General features: G+C 28.7%; 2 protein-coding genes across 2 annotated transcripts; one reads left to right on the top strand and one right to left on the bottom strand.

Moving 5' to 3' along the window:
• Nucleotides 1-6,548: 6,548 nt before the first annotated feature.
• LOC136087052 (uncharacterized) lies at nt 6,549-8,057 on the bottom strand. The gene is made up of 2 exons (XM_065809558.1): nt 7,664-8,057; nt 6,549-7,459 (listed from the first exon to the last, which is right to left on the bottom strand). Exons 1-2 carry the CDS (start codon nt 8,055-8,057, stop codon nt 6,549-6,551), a joined length of 1,305 nt encoding a protein of 434 aa, XP_065665630.1.
• A 2,341-nt stretch (nt 8,058-10,398) lies between these two features.
• On the top strand, nt 10,399-11,097 carry LOC136087051 (uncharacterized). Its single transcript, XM_065809557.1, has one exon. It carries the CDS (start codon nt 10,399-10,401, stop codon nt 11,095-11,097), a length of 699 nt encoding a protein of 232 aa, XP_065665629.1.
• Nucleotides 11,098-14,499: the final 3,402 nt, after the last annotated feature.

Raw genomic sequence — 14,499 nt, 5'->3', positions numbered from 1 at the left:
GTTACTGTTGTAATTAGGGATGAACCGGTATAGTAGTTTTGAATTCCGGCCGGAACCGGATTTTCTGGAAATGTTAAAAAAATTTCGGCCGGAACAAGAACTTTTTTTATGTAATTCTTTATCTTCAAGAATGAAAGTGAAAGTAGTGTTGTGACCAAAACTAAAAGTTGTAACTAACTTAACTAAAAAAACCGTAACTAAAATTACCCAACTAACTTTTTAGTCTAACTAAAATTAGTCGACTAACTTTTTAGTCTGATTAAATTTAGTCGACTAACTTTTTAGTCTAACTAAAATTAGTCGACTAACTTTTTAGTCTAACTAAATTTAGTCGACTAACTTTTTAGTCTAATTAAAATTAGTCGACTAACTTTTTAGTCTAACCAAATTTAGTCGACTAACTTTTTAGCGTAACTAAAATTAGTCGACTAACTTTTTAGTCTGATTAAATTTAGTCGACTAACTTTTTAGTCTAACTAAAATTAGTCGACTAACTTTTTAGTCTAACTAAATTTAGTCGACTAACTTTTTAGTCTAACTAAAATTAGTCGACTAATTTTTTAGTCTAACCAAATTTAGTCGACTAACTTTTTAGCGTAACTAAATTTAGTCGACTAACTTTTTAGTCTAACAAAATTTAGTCGACTAACTTTTTAGTCTAACTAAAACTAGTCGGCTAACTTTTTAGCGTAAATAAATTAGTCGACTAACTTTTTAGTCTAACTAAATTTAGTGGACTAACTTTTTAGCGTGACTAAAAATAGTCGACTAACTTTTTAGCGTAAATAAATTAGTCGACTAACTTTTTAGCGTAACTAAATTTAGTCGACTAACTTTTTAGCGTAACTAAAATTAGTCGATTAAAACAAGCTTCAGTACTAAAAACTGAATAACCTATGAAGCCATAAAATTTTCACACACGGTGGCACATTATTGTAGCGGTTGAATGTCCCAAATATGGTTCATAGGGGCACGTCAAATCTAATTCGTAACGTATTAAATCAACTTTGATTATTAGAATTTTGTCCCAGCTCTGAGACAACTGCCAATGCGTTTGTTGCAACTGTTTAAAAACACCCAATGGGCACGGAATCTAAAAAAGGCACCCTTTGAACGTTTAATTAACATTCTGCAGTTTAATTTAACGTCTAATTCGGGGTTGGGAAAGCCAACTTGTTAAGGGTATTTTTGTTCTCACGCTCCAATCACCGCAATTTTTTTGAGAAACATTTTCATTTGACTTAACAATATTCTTGAGTTATGAGTTCGCACGATGCCTAAAAGTGTCATATCTGAAATATCAAAAAAATCCTGCCCACGTCGCTGGTAAAGCAATATACGAAAAATAAAACTTTCGCAAGAATCACAAGCGAAAAGAAACTTGCTAATCGATTCATTTCAAAAGAAGATCATTGAAACCTACCGAAAGGACTCAGTTAAAAAATAATATCAGTTTTTTACTTCATAAAAATTTGCATGCGCGATAATTGACACTTATGAGTAATGAGCATTTAATTACTTAGTTCATTGAACGGATTTTTTAAATGGAACATTTCAATCTTGTTTTTATGACGAATTTCAAGTTTTCTTCAGTAAGTGACCGTTCTTCAAGTGGATTTATCGAAAATTTTCCTTTCGAAATAAATTGATCATTATTTGAAAAAACAAACTAGTAAAAATTTAATATGTTGCTATATTGAAGATAAAGTTTCATTACAAACAGTTTGATATATACAGATATTTTATTTTCACATTTCTTGCAGTTAGGCGAATAAACTTCCTTTATAGATTTCGAAACGTAGGTATTAAAAGCGCTCATTTCTCAAGTGCTATTTCCGAAAGTGAAACTTTTGGAAGTTTTCGAAGAGCATTATTTGAAATAACAACTTGCGAAAGTCTAATTTTCAGAAGTATTATTTGCGAAAGTTACTTTGACAAATTTTAATGCTTCTATATAATCGTTACGAATAAAAATAAATACTAATTATATATACCCTTTTGAAAGATTTTTTTACAGAAATCTTTGAAACCTTTCGGTTAACAACCCTATTTCAAAGGCTTAAAATAGCAACATAGGAAAAATTATCCCAGATAAGTGACATTCCTAAAATTGGATTTTATTATACATTGCCTATAAATTTTCATTTTCATATTAGTGATATACAGTATTGGAGCCAGCGAGAAGGGAAGGTGGTGTTAGGGGTATGACACTCACTATCTATTACCATGGAACTATAAGAGATGGACGTGCAACCTATTGTTTTACATCAAAGAGGCCGCAGAAATCAGCGAGCCATGCGAGTTTCCGACAAACTCTAAATTTTCACCCGTCAACAAAAAAATCTATTAAAATGGCTGCCCTTAGTTTTTAAACAGAAACTCTGATCACGTGGTATTAGTTTAAATTTTATAGCATTTGTTTAATAAGACTGTTCAGGATAAGTAACTACTTCACGTGTTGACAAATTACTAAACAAATTACACCAAGGAAAAGGAAATCAGTTATCGGCACGAACAGATTTTCATCATTTTTCCAAGATAAACATTTGTAAATTTGGGAACTTTTTTCGTGTAAACAAAGTACCATCAATAATAAAATAGATCTGTAAAGATAATTTTAAAATGACTAAAAAAAGTAAAGCGAAAAGTAAAAATGCTTAAATAAAATTTTTAGTCAAGGTCTGGTTTCATGCAACTCCTTGGTCCTTTATTCACCAGCCTTAGTTTTGTGTATTTTTTGAGTATTATTTCCGATATGTTGCCATTTTTTGCCTCGACTACTCTATAAGCTCCATAATATTTATACCACTGAGCATTGTTTTTTAGTAGGTGTATTTTCTAATGGGCTTTTTTATAACTCGTTTGATAATGCAAAACCTTTTAAAAAGTTATTCAAGTTTATAATCATCTTGCAAAATGTAGCCAGATATTTCATGTTTTCGTATTTCATATTTCATATACTATTTCATTTGTCATAAAAGGCACATAATAACCCATTTGTTTTTGTCAAATAAAAATTAGTTTATATATAGCTGGTAAATCATGCTATGTTAATATTAAATACTTAGTTATTCTTGCGGTTTGCCATAAATTGGCTTTGCTAAATTCTTTAAAACTGTGACAAATTATTTTTTTCTTTATTGTATTTATATTCATTTTATGTATGAGTTATTTATCCTTAACTGTATATATTTCTGTTGTTAAACATAAAAATAAAAAATTCTATAATATTCATACACAATAAGTCTACAGCAATATAGTAGATGGTGTAGTTCCCTGGACATGAAACCAATATTCTCTAAGTAGCTACAAAACTAGTTGATATTTTGTATTATTTGTTATATCTCTAATTATACATGTACTAAAGTAGTTAAGTAAATGATCTCAATTTCTATATTATTATCAGTGTTATTTCTTAAAATAAAAGGAATATCTAGCTATATAAAATTAAACTTAAAATCTGATTCTATTGTAGCCATTCTTGACGATTTTTTTATTATTCAAATAAACATATGTAACTTATATCATTGTATAGAGCTTGACTTGACTTAAAAAATGAGGGGTCATTCGGCCTTTGAAGTTAAGCGGATCTAAAGTTATTGAATTTTTTGTAGTGCAATAATTGATGATTTTTTGACAAAAGGTATAGGGCTTGAGTATGGAAAATTTGCATTGTTATGGCACCGAAAATTTGCATTATGTCACGCAAAATCAAAACAAAAAACGTCATAAAATATGCGAAGGAAGATAGTTATATATATATACATAATTTCTATATACAAATCCTTAGAACCAATTCTTCAAGAAAACATTAATAAATACATGTTATAAAAAGAGGAAAGAGTAAACTTGCAATTTCCACCGTGACACTTTTAAAAAACACTTTTTTTTTTTTCTATAAAAATAAACCTTGAAGTTTTGAAACGCTAAGAACTAAAAATTTATGTATAAAAGTTAAAAAGTGTGCACATTCCATTTGATTCGTCATCCCTTTTTTAATGTATACGGAAAGTTTTATAAAAATTGGATGTGTTTTGGTACTAAGGAATCCTAACCTCTAAAAGCTTTGTTTTAAAAAAATGTTCCCGCTTCGAGCTTTTTTCTTAAAAGTGGTCTTAAGATATGGATAAAATTTAAATGAAGCCATATAAACCATAGTACTTTCTATATATGACTGGAAAGAGTAACACTAATTGATGCAAAAAACCTTAAGGTGTTTGCTTAAGCATACAAAAAGATATAAGAGAGTAAAGTTCATGAAAGTTACGTGTTTTTTTTCAAACGTCAAATGTTTTTCGTTGAGTCATGGAATCGCTATCTATTGCTCTTATCTTGAATAACTAAAAGGAAGTTGATGTAACTGGTTAGACGAGACCAAAAGTTTTCGACGAATCCGACAGACTTTATAATTTAATTTCTATTGTTTAAAACAAAAGATTTGTAACAATGCGCAATGAGCATGGCTCGCAAAAAAAAAAAAAAAATAGGTTGCACGTCCATCTCTTATAGGCCATGCTATTACCGATACTTAGTTTGATCATTCGGCAAATTAAGATGTTATTATAATTATTAGCAAATCTCAGCAATCAATATATATATTCTTATACTCAGCAAGTATAATTTTTAATCGGCAATTATTCTTACGGCAGTTTTCAACTTACCACCTCCCCCCCCCCCCCCTCCTGTATACTAGCGAATATACTTAGTCTCTAAATATTTAATTTCATATAAGCGATAAGAAGTACCAATTTATTAACGCTAACTTCCATCATTTTTCTCAACAAGCTTGACATTTAATGCGAAAGCTTTTATATGCAACGTTATCATTACATTCATAATTAAAACTTTATCATTTTCTCATTTTTTCAACGTACGGACAAATAAGCACGAAATTGCGCTTAAATTGATTGGCGTATTTAGGTTATGTTTGTTACAATTCAAGTACATTTAAGCTTCGGCAATTTATTTATTCTAAAATGCATACCAAATGTTAAACGTATTAATAGAGTTTTTAAAATGCAAAACATTTAATAGCATTTACCGAGAGGCTCATCGTCCGCATTTAAAAATGCAACCTCCGCAATTAAATCGTGTAAAACTGTAAAATAAGATAAACATTCTGTTAAATGGCAGCGGTCGCTTTATCAAACCAGAAAATTTCTTATCACTTTTTAATTACATAAAAAATGCAGAATCATTTTTTAATTACATAAAAAATGCAGAATATCTATCATTTTAAAGTACATTTTCACTTTTTGTTAAAAAAGTGAAAATGTACTTTAAAAAAAAAAAAATTAAGTTACGATATATTTTTCCCAAAATAATGTTTTTTTTTTGGTATCAAAAATTTAATTTTTAGTCGTATATAAACTCATTTAACTATATTAAATATGGCTGTATACTAGGCAGCAGCAATTTTTGGCTTTAAATTGCTTCAAGCTGGAGTAAATAGTTTGTTAGAAAATAAGAGTTTTAGCGTGAAAAGTAAGATCTAAAGTTATCTAGAAGCAATCTTATTTCAAAAAGTAAATTTGAAATATCAACTTAACTGAACCGCCTTAAATTTAAGACGCCATTTTTTGTAGAATTATAAAGAAAAGGTAAGGTTAATGAAATCATTCATTATGAAATATAAACTTGGGTGGGTCATAATTAATACATGAAAATGTAAAATACATTTACAAATGTAAAAAAAATTAAATTTAAATAACATAGAATCGAGAAGACTTGCTACGTTCATATTTTGCACTTAGTTTTATAGTCTAATTAAGCAATTGGTTTTTCTAAAAAAAAAATTGAAAATTGAAAAATGATACTTTGCAAAAAATTGCGATAAATGTAGCCTGGAAACATAAAAGCCCTCAAGTTTCTGGGGTCCCCCCTGTCCCAAACATGAGAGCAACAACTTTATAAAATCATTTTTTAAACATTTTGCAACCTTGTTTGATTGTTTTTAAAACAAAACAGTTCATGTTCTAAATTTAAGAGTTTTTATTTAAGAACAATAAAATAAATTCAAAAATAATTATTACAACAAGATATTTCCGTATTACATTAATTAAATTGCACCAATTTTAAACCAAATTAAAAAATTCCAAATTTTCGTACAAAAACATCAACATTTGAAAACATTCAGCCGTCATCCTGTTTTGCTTAGCATACAAATTGTTTAATGCATCAGAAAAAAGGCGCTCACTTGGTGCACTGGTAGCAGGTGTACATAAAATCATCGTTGAAATGCAATACAATATTGGAAAAACATATTGATTTTGATGCCAAAACTCTAAAACATTTTTTTCGTGCACTGACAATCTTATATATTCACTGATTTCTTTTTTTAAATCTAAGGTTACATTTTTGTCACTATCACTTCCGGAATCATCTTCTTCATCCTCAAATGACAACTTAAATTTTTTTGATTACTTTGTCACCTTTTTAATTGGAATTATTTCACCAACTCTTTTTGAGAGATAAAAATCTAACAAAAATTCTTTCACAATTTTTAAATATTTCTTTTTTTCGTACTTTTCAAAGAATTAAAAACTTTTTTAATTTGGATCCAAAAAAGTGGCACACAATAAAAAGGAATTATTTTCTAATTCATATGAATCTTTGTAAGTTTGTAAAGATTCTAACAAATGTGATTTCAATATTACAATTAAAGGAGGAGTTTCACTTTTATTCTTACTCAGCTGCTTCTCAAGGTACTTTATACTTGGAATAATTAAAGAACACGTTGCATACCTATCGCCAGATAGTAAAACACTTACTTGATTAAAGCCTAATAAAGCATTTACCGTTTCTTTTAAGTTAACCATTTCATCTTCATCGAGTAAATATTTTCTCATATCTTTGTATTGTTGTTTCGAATTAAAGATATCTTTTACGTAGGTGTGAAGCTTAAGCATTCGCTCTGCCATGAGAAACGTAGAGTGCCAACGAGTTTTCACATCTTGAATCAAATGAAGTATGTGATTTTTTTCGACACCTTGTCGTGTTTGACTTTCCTCTAATAAATCATTAAGTTGAGAAGAATGATTGAAAGATGTAACAATTTTCCTGCACTTAGTTAATGTTCTTGCAATGAAAAAGAATTTAGACGAACTATCTTTTTCATCTTCTTCAACTAAATCTATGACATTTTTAACAAATAATTGCAAAACATGTCCCATGCATCTTATTGATTGAATGTTTAAACAAACTTTTAAAGAATTTAGACAGTTGCGTACGTTACTGGCGTTGTCTGATACTATACTCATTATTTTATCATCTACTTTAAACTTTTCTACGATTTTTAGCAAAGCCTCTTTTAAATTATCTGCATCATGGCGGCCATTAAGGTATGCAAAACCCAAACAAAAACTGATGAAATTTGTTTTGTCAGAAATGAAATGTGCAGTTGCAGATATATAACTATAGTTTTGACAGGACTTCCATCCGTCAGTAGTAATAGATAAAACTTTAATTGATAACAATTTTGATTTCAAAAGTTCAACTTTTTCTCGATATAAATCAGTTAAAAGAGAACTTTTTTCGGCAAGGCACTATACTTTGGATTTAAACACAAAACAAATTTATTAAATGCACTACTTTCTACCAACATAAATAGAAGACAACAGGCAATAATGAAAATTAAAAGAGCTCTATCAATCTTATCGCTAACTTCTTTTGATAAGCCACTCATAGTTTTTTTTTTTTTTCGGCGTTATTATTTTGTGATCATGTTCAAGATGGTAATCTAATATACTCTTTGATGTTTTACAAGAGTACTTTTTAGGTCTGTTACTATTACATTGATTGCATATCCATTTTGATGTTTCCTCCTCGATTGAGTAATATTCGTATGTAGTTTTAGCTGCTTCTTCAATGGACTGAGCATCAACTTCAATTTCTGTTTGACCGGATGAAAAACTTGAACTTGTGTCGCTATCGTTATGATCTGCAGGGTCTTGTTCATCTATAGTCTTTCTTTTATCCACTCTTTTCTTCGTCAGATTCATCAAATCAGATATTGGAGCAGCATATTCAATTGGAGAAAACGTATTATTTTTCGACATAGTTTAAAAATGCAATTTCTTAAAGTAAATTTAAATATATATTTGAGAATAACGGTTTATCTAATATATAGCGGGAAACCATTACTTTGAGGTGTCAGTTAAGACATTCCTTAAATTTTGTTGTGTTGAGAAATTATATGAACATAATATGAATTAAGACAAATAAATCAACTTAAAGACATTCATTAAAATTTATTGTTTTTAAGAAATTTAAAATACGTAATATAATTTGTGACAATTAGGTAATAAAAATGTTTTGTTTGTACCTAGTATTGCCCCACATTTTCTTTCATTGAATTAAATAAAAATTGGTTTGTTAGTAGAACGACTCCGCCAAAAACAGCTGATATTTTATACTGAATACATAATTAGTTATTAGCATTTTAATAATAATTAAAATAAAATAAAAATTGAGAGTTGAACAAGATATATATTCAATTACACAATATAGAAATAATAACAAACATTAATTGCGTAACAAATTGTTACGCAATTAATGTTTTTTATTATTTCTATATTGTGTAACTGTTACTAACAACTACAATCATATTGTCGTCACTGTAAAAACTGCGTTTTATGAGTGTAGAACAAAATAAATTAGGTATTATTACCTCAAAAAATGATTGCTGGTATTATATAAAAGAAATCCGAAAAAGCTTCTGCATACAACACATTTCAAAAATATGGCACCATTTTTTTTTCGAATAGTTTAGGATTCATTTTAATTAGAAATTGAAAAAATCCAGATTTAAACCGCTTTTCATTAAAAGTTAAAACAAGTACTTAGTAATAAGGGGGGAGTAGTTGGATACAGTTTTTTTACTATTACAAAACTCCAAGTGTATATCTTGCAAACTTAAGAAAGAAAAATTTTCTCCAAAAACTTGAAAAACTCTGAAAATCAACTTTGAAAAAGATGCCATGGAGATCTAAATTGTAACTTACAGCAATTTGTTATTAAAAAAATGGCGCTCAAACCACTTCACAACTAACACATAACAAGATTTAAAAAAAGTATTTTTTAGGTAAAAGTAACAATATATTTTTCGCAAATTAAAAACTTAGTCGACTAAATTTAGTCAAACTAAAAAGTTAGTCGACTAATTTTAGTTACGCTAAAAAGTTAGTCGACTAAATTTAGTTAGACTAAAAAGTTAGTCGACTAAATTTAGTTAGACGAAAAAGTTAGTCGACTAAACTTAGTTAGACTAAAAAGTTAGTCGACTAAATTTAGTTAGACTTAAAAGTTAGTCGACTAAATTTTGTTAGACTAAAAAGTTAGTCGACTAAATTTAGTTACGCTAAAAAGTTAGTCGACTAAATTTAGTTAGACTAAAAAGTTAGTCGACTAAATTCAGTTAGACTAAAAAGTTAGTCGACTAATTTTAGTTAGACTAAAAAGTTAGTCGTATATATATATATATATATATATATATATATATATATAACCTATTTCATTAATTTGATTCTTGTTTCATTTAAATCTAACATATTCCTTTTATTTGTTTCTTGTAATTTTATTTATTGAAAGCCTTAATCTGCATAATATTTATATTGAAAATTAGTTTTTTGCTTTTCATTTTTCCGTTTAGGTTAAAACTAAAATATTTACTGTATTAAGCATCCTATATTTTTTAACTATTTAGAATTTAAGTAATATTTAAAATGAGAGGAAGCTGGTAACATTTTTGATGAAAAAATGGCTAGTTTGTTGCCCAAAACTGGATAGTATCTCTTTTTGCACTACAATATTCCAAAGCTTCCTAAAATTCTTTTATAATTGAATAATGCAAATATAATTACATTGTATTTGTCTATAAATTTGTAATTTTTACCTGGGTTGACCTATAGCTCCTCATCACCCTGTAGGACAATGATTTTTTGATTTAATTTACACAGTCTGTTTCACATGTCTTAAAAAAAAAGGGAAAAAAATATTCCGGCATTCCGGTCAGAAATATTGTAATTCCGGCCAGAACCAAAATGACCTAAAAGACACAAATTCCGGTACATCTCTAGTTTTAATAATGTTTTTTCTAAATTCTTTAGAAATTTTCTATTATATTTAAGAGCGACATTCCGTAAGAAACAGGCAGAGCTCAATAGTGACCCTTTTCAAAATGCTAATTTTTTGATAGGTTGTTGCTATTCATACTAGAAGCTCAATTCCAAAATTTTTTCAAAAAATATTATTTGATTCTCTAGATATTAGATCTCAAAGTTTGAATAAATTTTTCGAAATATTGACCAAATGGAATATTGACCAATTAAACCAACCGCGATCGTAAACGGACGTATTTTTTTATCAAAGGAAAAAAATAAATAAATAAATAAATAAATAATGGCGAAATTTTCAGCAACCAATATAAAGGATTTACTGGAGAAACATGAAAACACATTAATAAAACTTTTTAATGATAAATTTGATAAAATGGAAATTAAATTTAAAAATATACAAGAAGAAAATAAAAATCTTAAAAATGAAATGAGGGAATTAAGAAAGACAGTCGACTTTGTAAGTGAGAAGTATGAAACTACTCTAGCTGAATTGAAAGAACTGAAAAAAAACGCAATTCCAAATGTCGAACTAACAGATAACATAAAGTTTAATGACAAAAACAATGATGAGAAAGACAAGCTTGCCGAACTTGAAGATCAAAGTCGTAGGAATAATCTTAGGTTTAATGGAGTCGAAGAAAGCGAGAACGAATCATGGGAAGACAGCGAGAGAAAAATTCAAGAAGTTTTAAAATATAAGTTTGGTTTTACTAATGATTTAGAAATTGAAAGGGCGCATCGAATAGGAAGAAATGAAAAAGGAGTTAAAAAAAACAGAACAATAATAGTCAAGTTTCTTAATTACAAAGAAAGAAACGCAGTTTTTGAAAAATTTAGGAATGAAAAACTATATGTTAATGAAGATTTTAGCGAAAGAACAACGGAAATTAGGAAAAAGTTGTTTAAAGAAGCAAAGGAATTAAGAGCAAAAGGTAAATTTGCTAAAGTTATTTACAACAAACTTATTACGCGCGATTTTTAAATGAATTTTTGGCATGGGTTCGTTATTATCGACAGCCTTGATACACAAACGCACAATTTTGTGACGATAATGAGCTTTAAAACTTCGTATTACACCTTGATCCATGGGCTGAAGGACAGATGTGGTGTTAGGGGGGAAAAATATTAGGTTGATGTTGCTTAGCCCTTCAATGTTTGGGTGGGCAGAACAGTTATCCACCAGGAGTGCTACTTTCCTGTCTTGAGCACGAAAAAATGAGTCAAGTTTCATTACCCATTCTGTAGAAAGGTCTCCGGTCATCCAACTTTTTAGCTGATTTTTATATGTGCAAGGAAGTTGTTTAATGTGCTTAAAACACCGTGGGTTTTTAGATTTTCCAATAACAAACATAGGTAATTTTTCTCCCGATGCACTCCCTGCTGCTATGCCTGTTAGTCTGACTTTACTATTTTTTCCCCCAAAACATTTTTCTCGTGATAAATGGTATGTTTTGTTTGGTAGGCACTGGTAAAATAGTCCAAACTCATCGGCATTGAAAATGTTTTCAACCTTGTAATTCAAAAGCAATGTTGGAAGTGTAGTTTCATTCCACGAAGCAGTCATATTATTCGTCACGGCGGCACTTTCGCCTGAGATTATTTTAAAGCTGATGCCGTTCCTAAAAATAGGAACAGAATAATTGAATTTTAATTACACGTTTAAAAAACTAAATAAATTAAATACAAACAGATACATGTTATTTGTTTATATTAAAATTGAACAAGATTTGACAAAATTTAACTGACCTTTCTTTCCAATTATAAAAACAACAATCAGATGCTTTAAAATCCAACTCTCCTAATGCTTCTGCGAATTTTAGTGCCTTTTCTTTTAGTATGGTACCATCAATTGGTACTTGTTGACTTCTTTTTGCAACGAACCACGTGTATATGGCCTTGTCTACATTTTTGAAATTACCACTACGAAGTTTCTTCCGTTTAGATTTTGTGCCATTTTTTTCCAGTGAGGTTAATAACTTGGTTTTATTTTTAATCCAGGTTGATAATGTGTTCTTTGGGACTCCATACTTTTTGGCAACCTCTTTGTTAGGCATCCCAGTCTCTAGGTCTTTTAATGCCTTGCATTTTTCTATTATAGATTTGTTCGTGAGTTTTCGTTTAACGAGCGGCATGTTGCTGCGTTTGACAAAAAGAATAAATTATATATTAAAGGAAAACTTTTCAGAAATTCGTTTCTTAAAAAAAATCGAATTTAAAAATCGAATTAAAAATTTTTTTTTTTCGAAAATTGGAATTTAAAAAAATTAAATTTTATTAAAAAAAATGTTGAAAAGTTCGAGATAACGAGAGAATATTGCCCTGTGGACCGATAATATTGTTCGAGATACCAAAAAGTTCGAGATAATAAGGTTCGAGATATCGAGAGGATTTTAGCCTAAACTAGTACGTTATGTCCATGGGACCGCTAAAAAAGTTCGAGATACTCAAAAGTTCGAGATATCAAGTATTCGAGATATTGAGAGTCGACTGTAATTCAGATCCGGATCTAAACTATTTTAGTGTTGTAGGAGCTTTGCGAAACAATTGTTCCTACTTCTATAACAATGAAATAAAAGAATTTCTTTCTCGGGATCATTTAAATGTTATTCATTTTAACATTAGAAGTCTTGAAAAAAACTTTTAAAATTTGTGTAATTTAATTGAGGAAACTTCAAATACATTTAGTATAATTTGCTTAACTGAAACGTGGTGTGAATTTGATGACGCTAAATCTAATTTAAATCTCCATATTCGAGGTTTTAATATGATCCCACTAGCGCGTAAAGCAAATAAACGCTGAGGTGGTGTACTTTTTTATATAACGGAAAATTTGAGGTTTTTTATTAGGCCTGAGATGAGTATTTCTGATGACAATAAAGAAATTTTAACAATTGAACTTTTAACCAATAGTTTTAAAAACATACTTATAAGCTGCTGTTATCGCCCACCATCTGGCCATATTGAAAGTTTTAATGCATTTTTGTGTAATGATATTTAAAAAATAGTTTTAAGGAAAAGAAACTAAATTATATAATTGGTGACGTAAATTTAAATTGTTTTGAATATCACGTTAATAACAACATTAAAAAATTTTACGATGACTTATTCGAACATGGAGCAATTCCACAAATTAACAAACCTACTAGAGTAACCTCAACTTCAGCTACCTTAATTGACAAAATTATATCAACCGATATCCTTAATGAAACTCTTAAAAAAGGTATAATAAAAAGTGACGTTTCTGACCACTTCCCTATTTTTTTCTCTATTAATATTGACAACAAATTAATACAACAACATAAAAAGTCATTATCAAACGTTTTTTGCACCGATGCAAATCTAGCATCGTTTAAGGATTAATTATCTTCAATAAATTGTAACCATATTAACAGTTCATTTGAAGCTAATAAAGTATACAATACATTCTTTCAAACTTTCAATGAAATATATGATGCAAATTTTCCAAAACGTGAATTTATTATAACCAATAAAAGTTTGAAGTCACCATGGGTCAATAAAGATCTTAGGAAATCCTCAAAAATAAAGCAAAAACTGTATATAAAGTATTTAAAAAAACCAACACCAGAAAATAAAGTTATTTATAAAAATTACGCTAAAATGTTTGAAAGTCAAAGAAAAAAATTTAAAAATTACTATGATTTACTAGAAAAATATAAACATAATTCAAAATGCTCATGGCAAATTATGTCAAATTACTGGAAATAATAAATTAAAATTATGCTCTGTGCCTAACACTATAAAAGTTGATGGCGATTTTTTTATGAACCCAAACAAATAGCAAGAGAATTAAATAAATATTTCGTGTCTGTTGGCCCTAATTTAGCCAAAAATATTCCAAATATGATTAATCCAATAAATGATTACGTGTTTCCATTAATCTCTAGTTTAAATAAATTTGAAGTATCTTCTTCAGAATTTGAAAGTGCTTTTAAAATGCTTAAAACTAATAAAGCAGTTGGTCCTGATGATATTAATTGTAATATAGTGATAGATTCACGAAATACCATAAAACGTATTCTTTTTAAAGTTTTTAAATGTTCTATAAATCGAGAAATTTTTCCCGATCAACTGAAAATAGCCAAAATAAAGCCTATATTTAAAGGAGGTGAACCATCAAATGTCAGTAATTACCGACCAATATCTATCCTCTCTGTTTTTTCAAAAATTTTAGAAAGAATTCTGTTCAACCAAATATCTAATCATCTTGCTGTTAATAATATACTTTACAAAAATCAATGCGGTTTTAAAAGAAATAACTCTACTGAACATGCAATAATTCATCTTACTCGTAGTATAACTGATTCATTCGAAAAGTCAGATTTTACTTTTGGCGTCTTTATAGACCTATCTAAGGCTTTCGACA

This window comes from Hydra vulgaris, chromosome 11 (genome assembly GCF_038396675.1).
Source record: "Hydra vulgaris chromosome 11, alternate assembly HydraT2T_AEP".
Classification (NCBI taxonomy): Eukaryota; Metazoa; Cnidaria; class Hydrozoa; order Anthoathecata; family Hydridae; genus Hydra; species Hydra vulgaris.
Note: the sequence above shows the minus strand (reverse complement) of the source record. Positions and strands in the feature narration are given on the sequence as shown.

Bases quoted from the DNA above. Each gene is read 5' to 3' on its own strand.
- LOC136087052 (XM_065809558.1), bottom strand. From the start codon at position 8,057: ATGTCGAAAAATAATACGTTTTCTCCAATTGAATATGCTGCTCCAATA. The intron at 7,460-7,663 runs GTTAGCGATAAG...TATCAATTAAAG, and splicing joins TGAGTGGCTTATCAAAAGAA to TTTTATCTATTACTACTGAC.
- LOC136087051 (XM_065809557.1), top strand. From the start codon at position 10,399: ATGGCGAAATTTTCAGCAACCAATATAAAGGATTTACTGGAGAAACAT.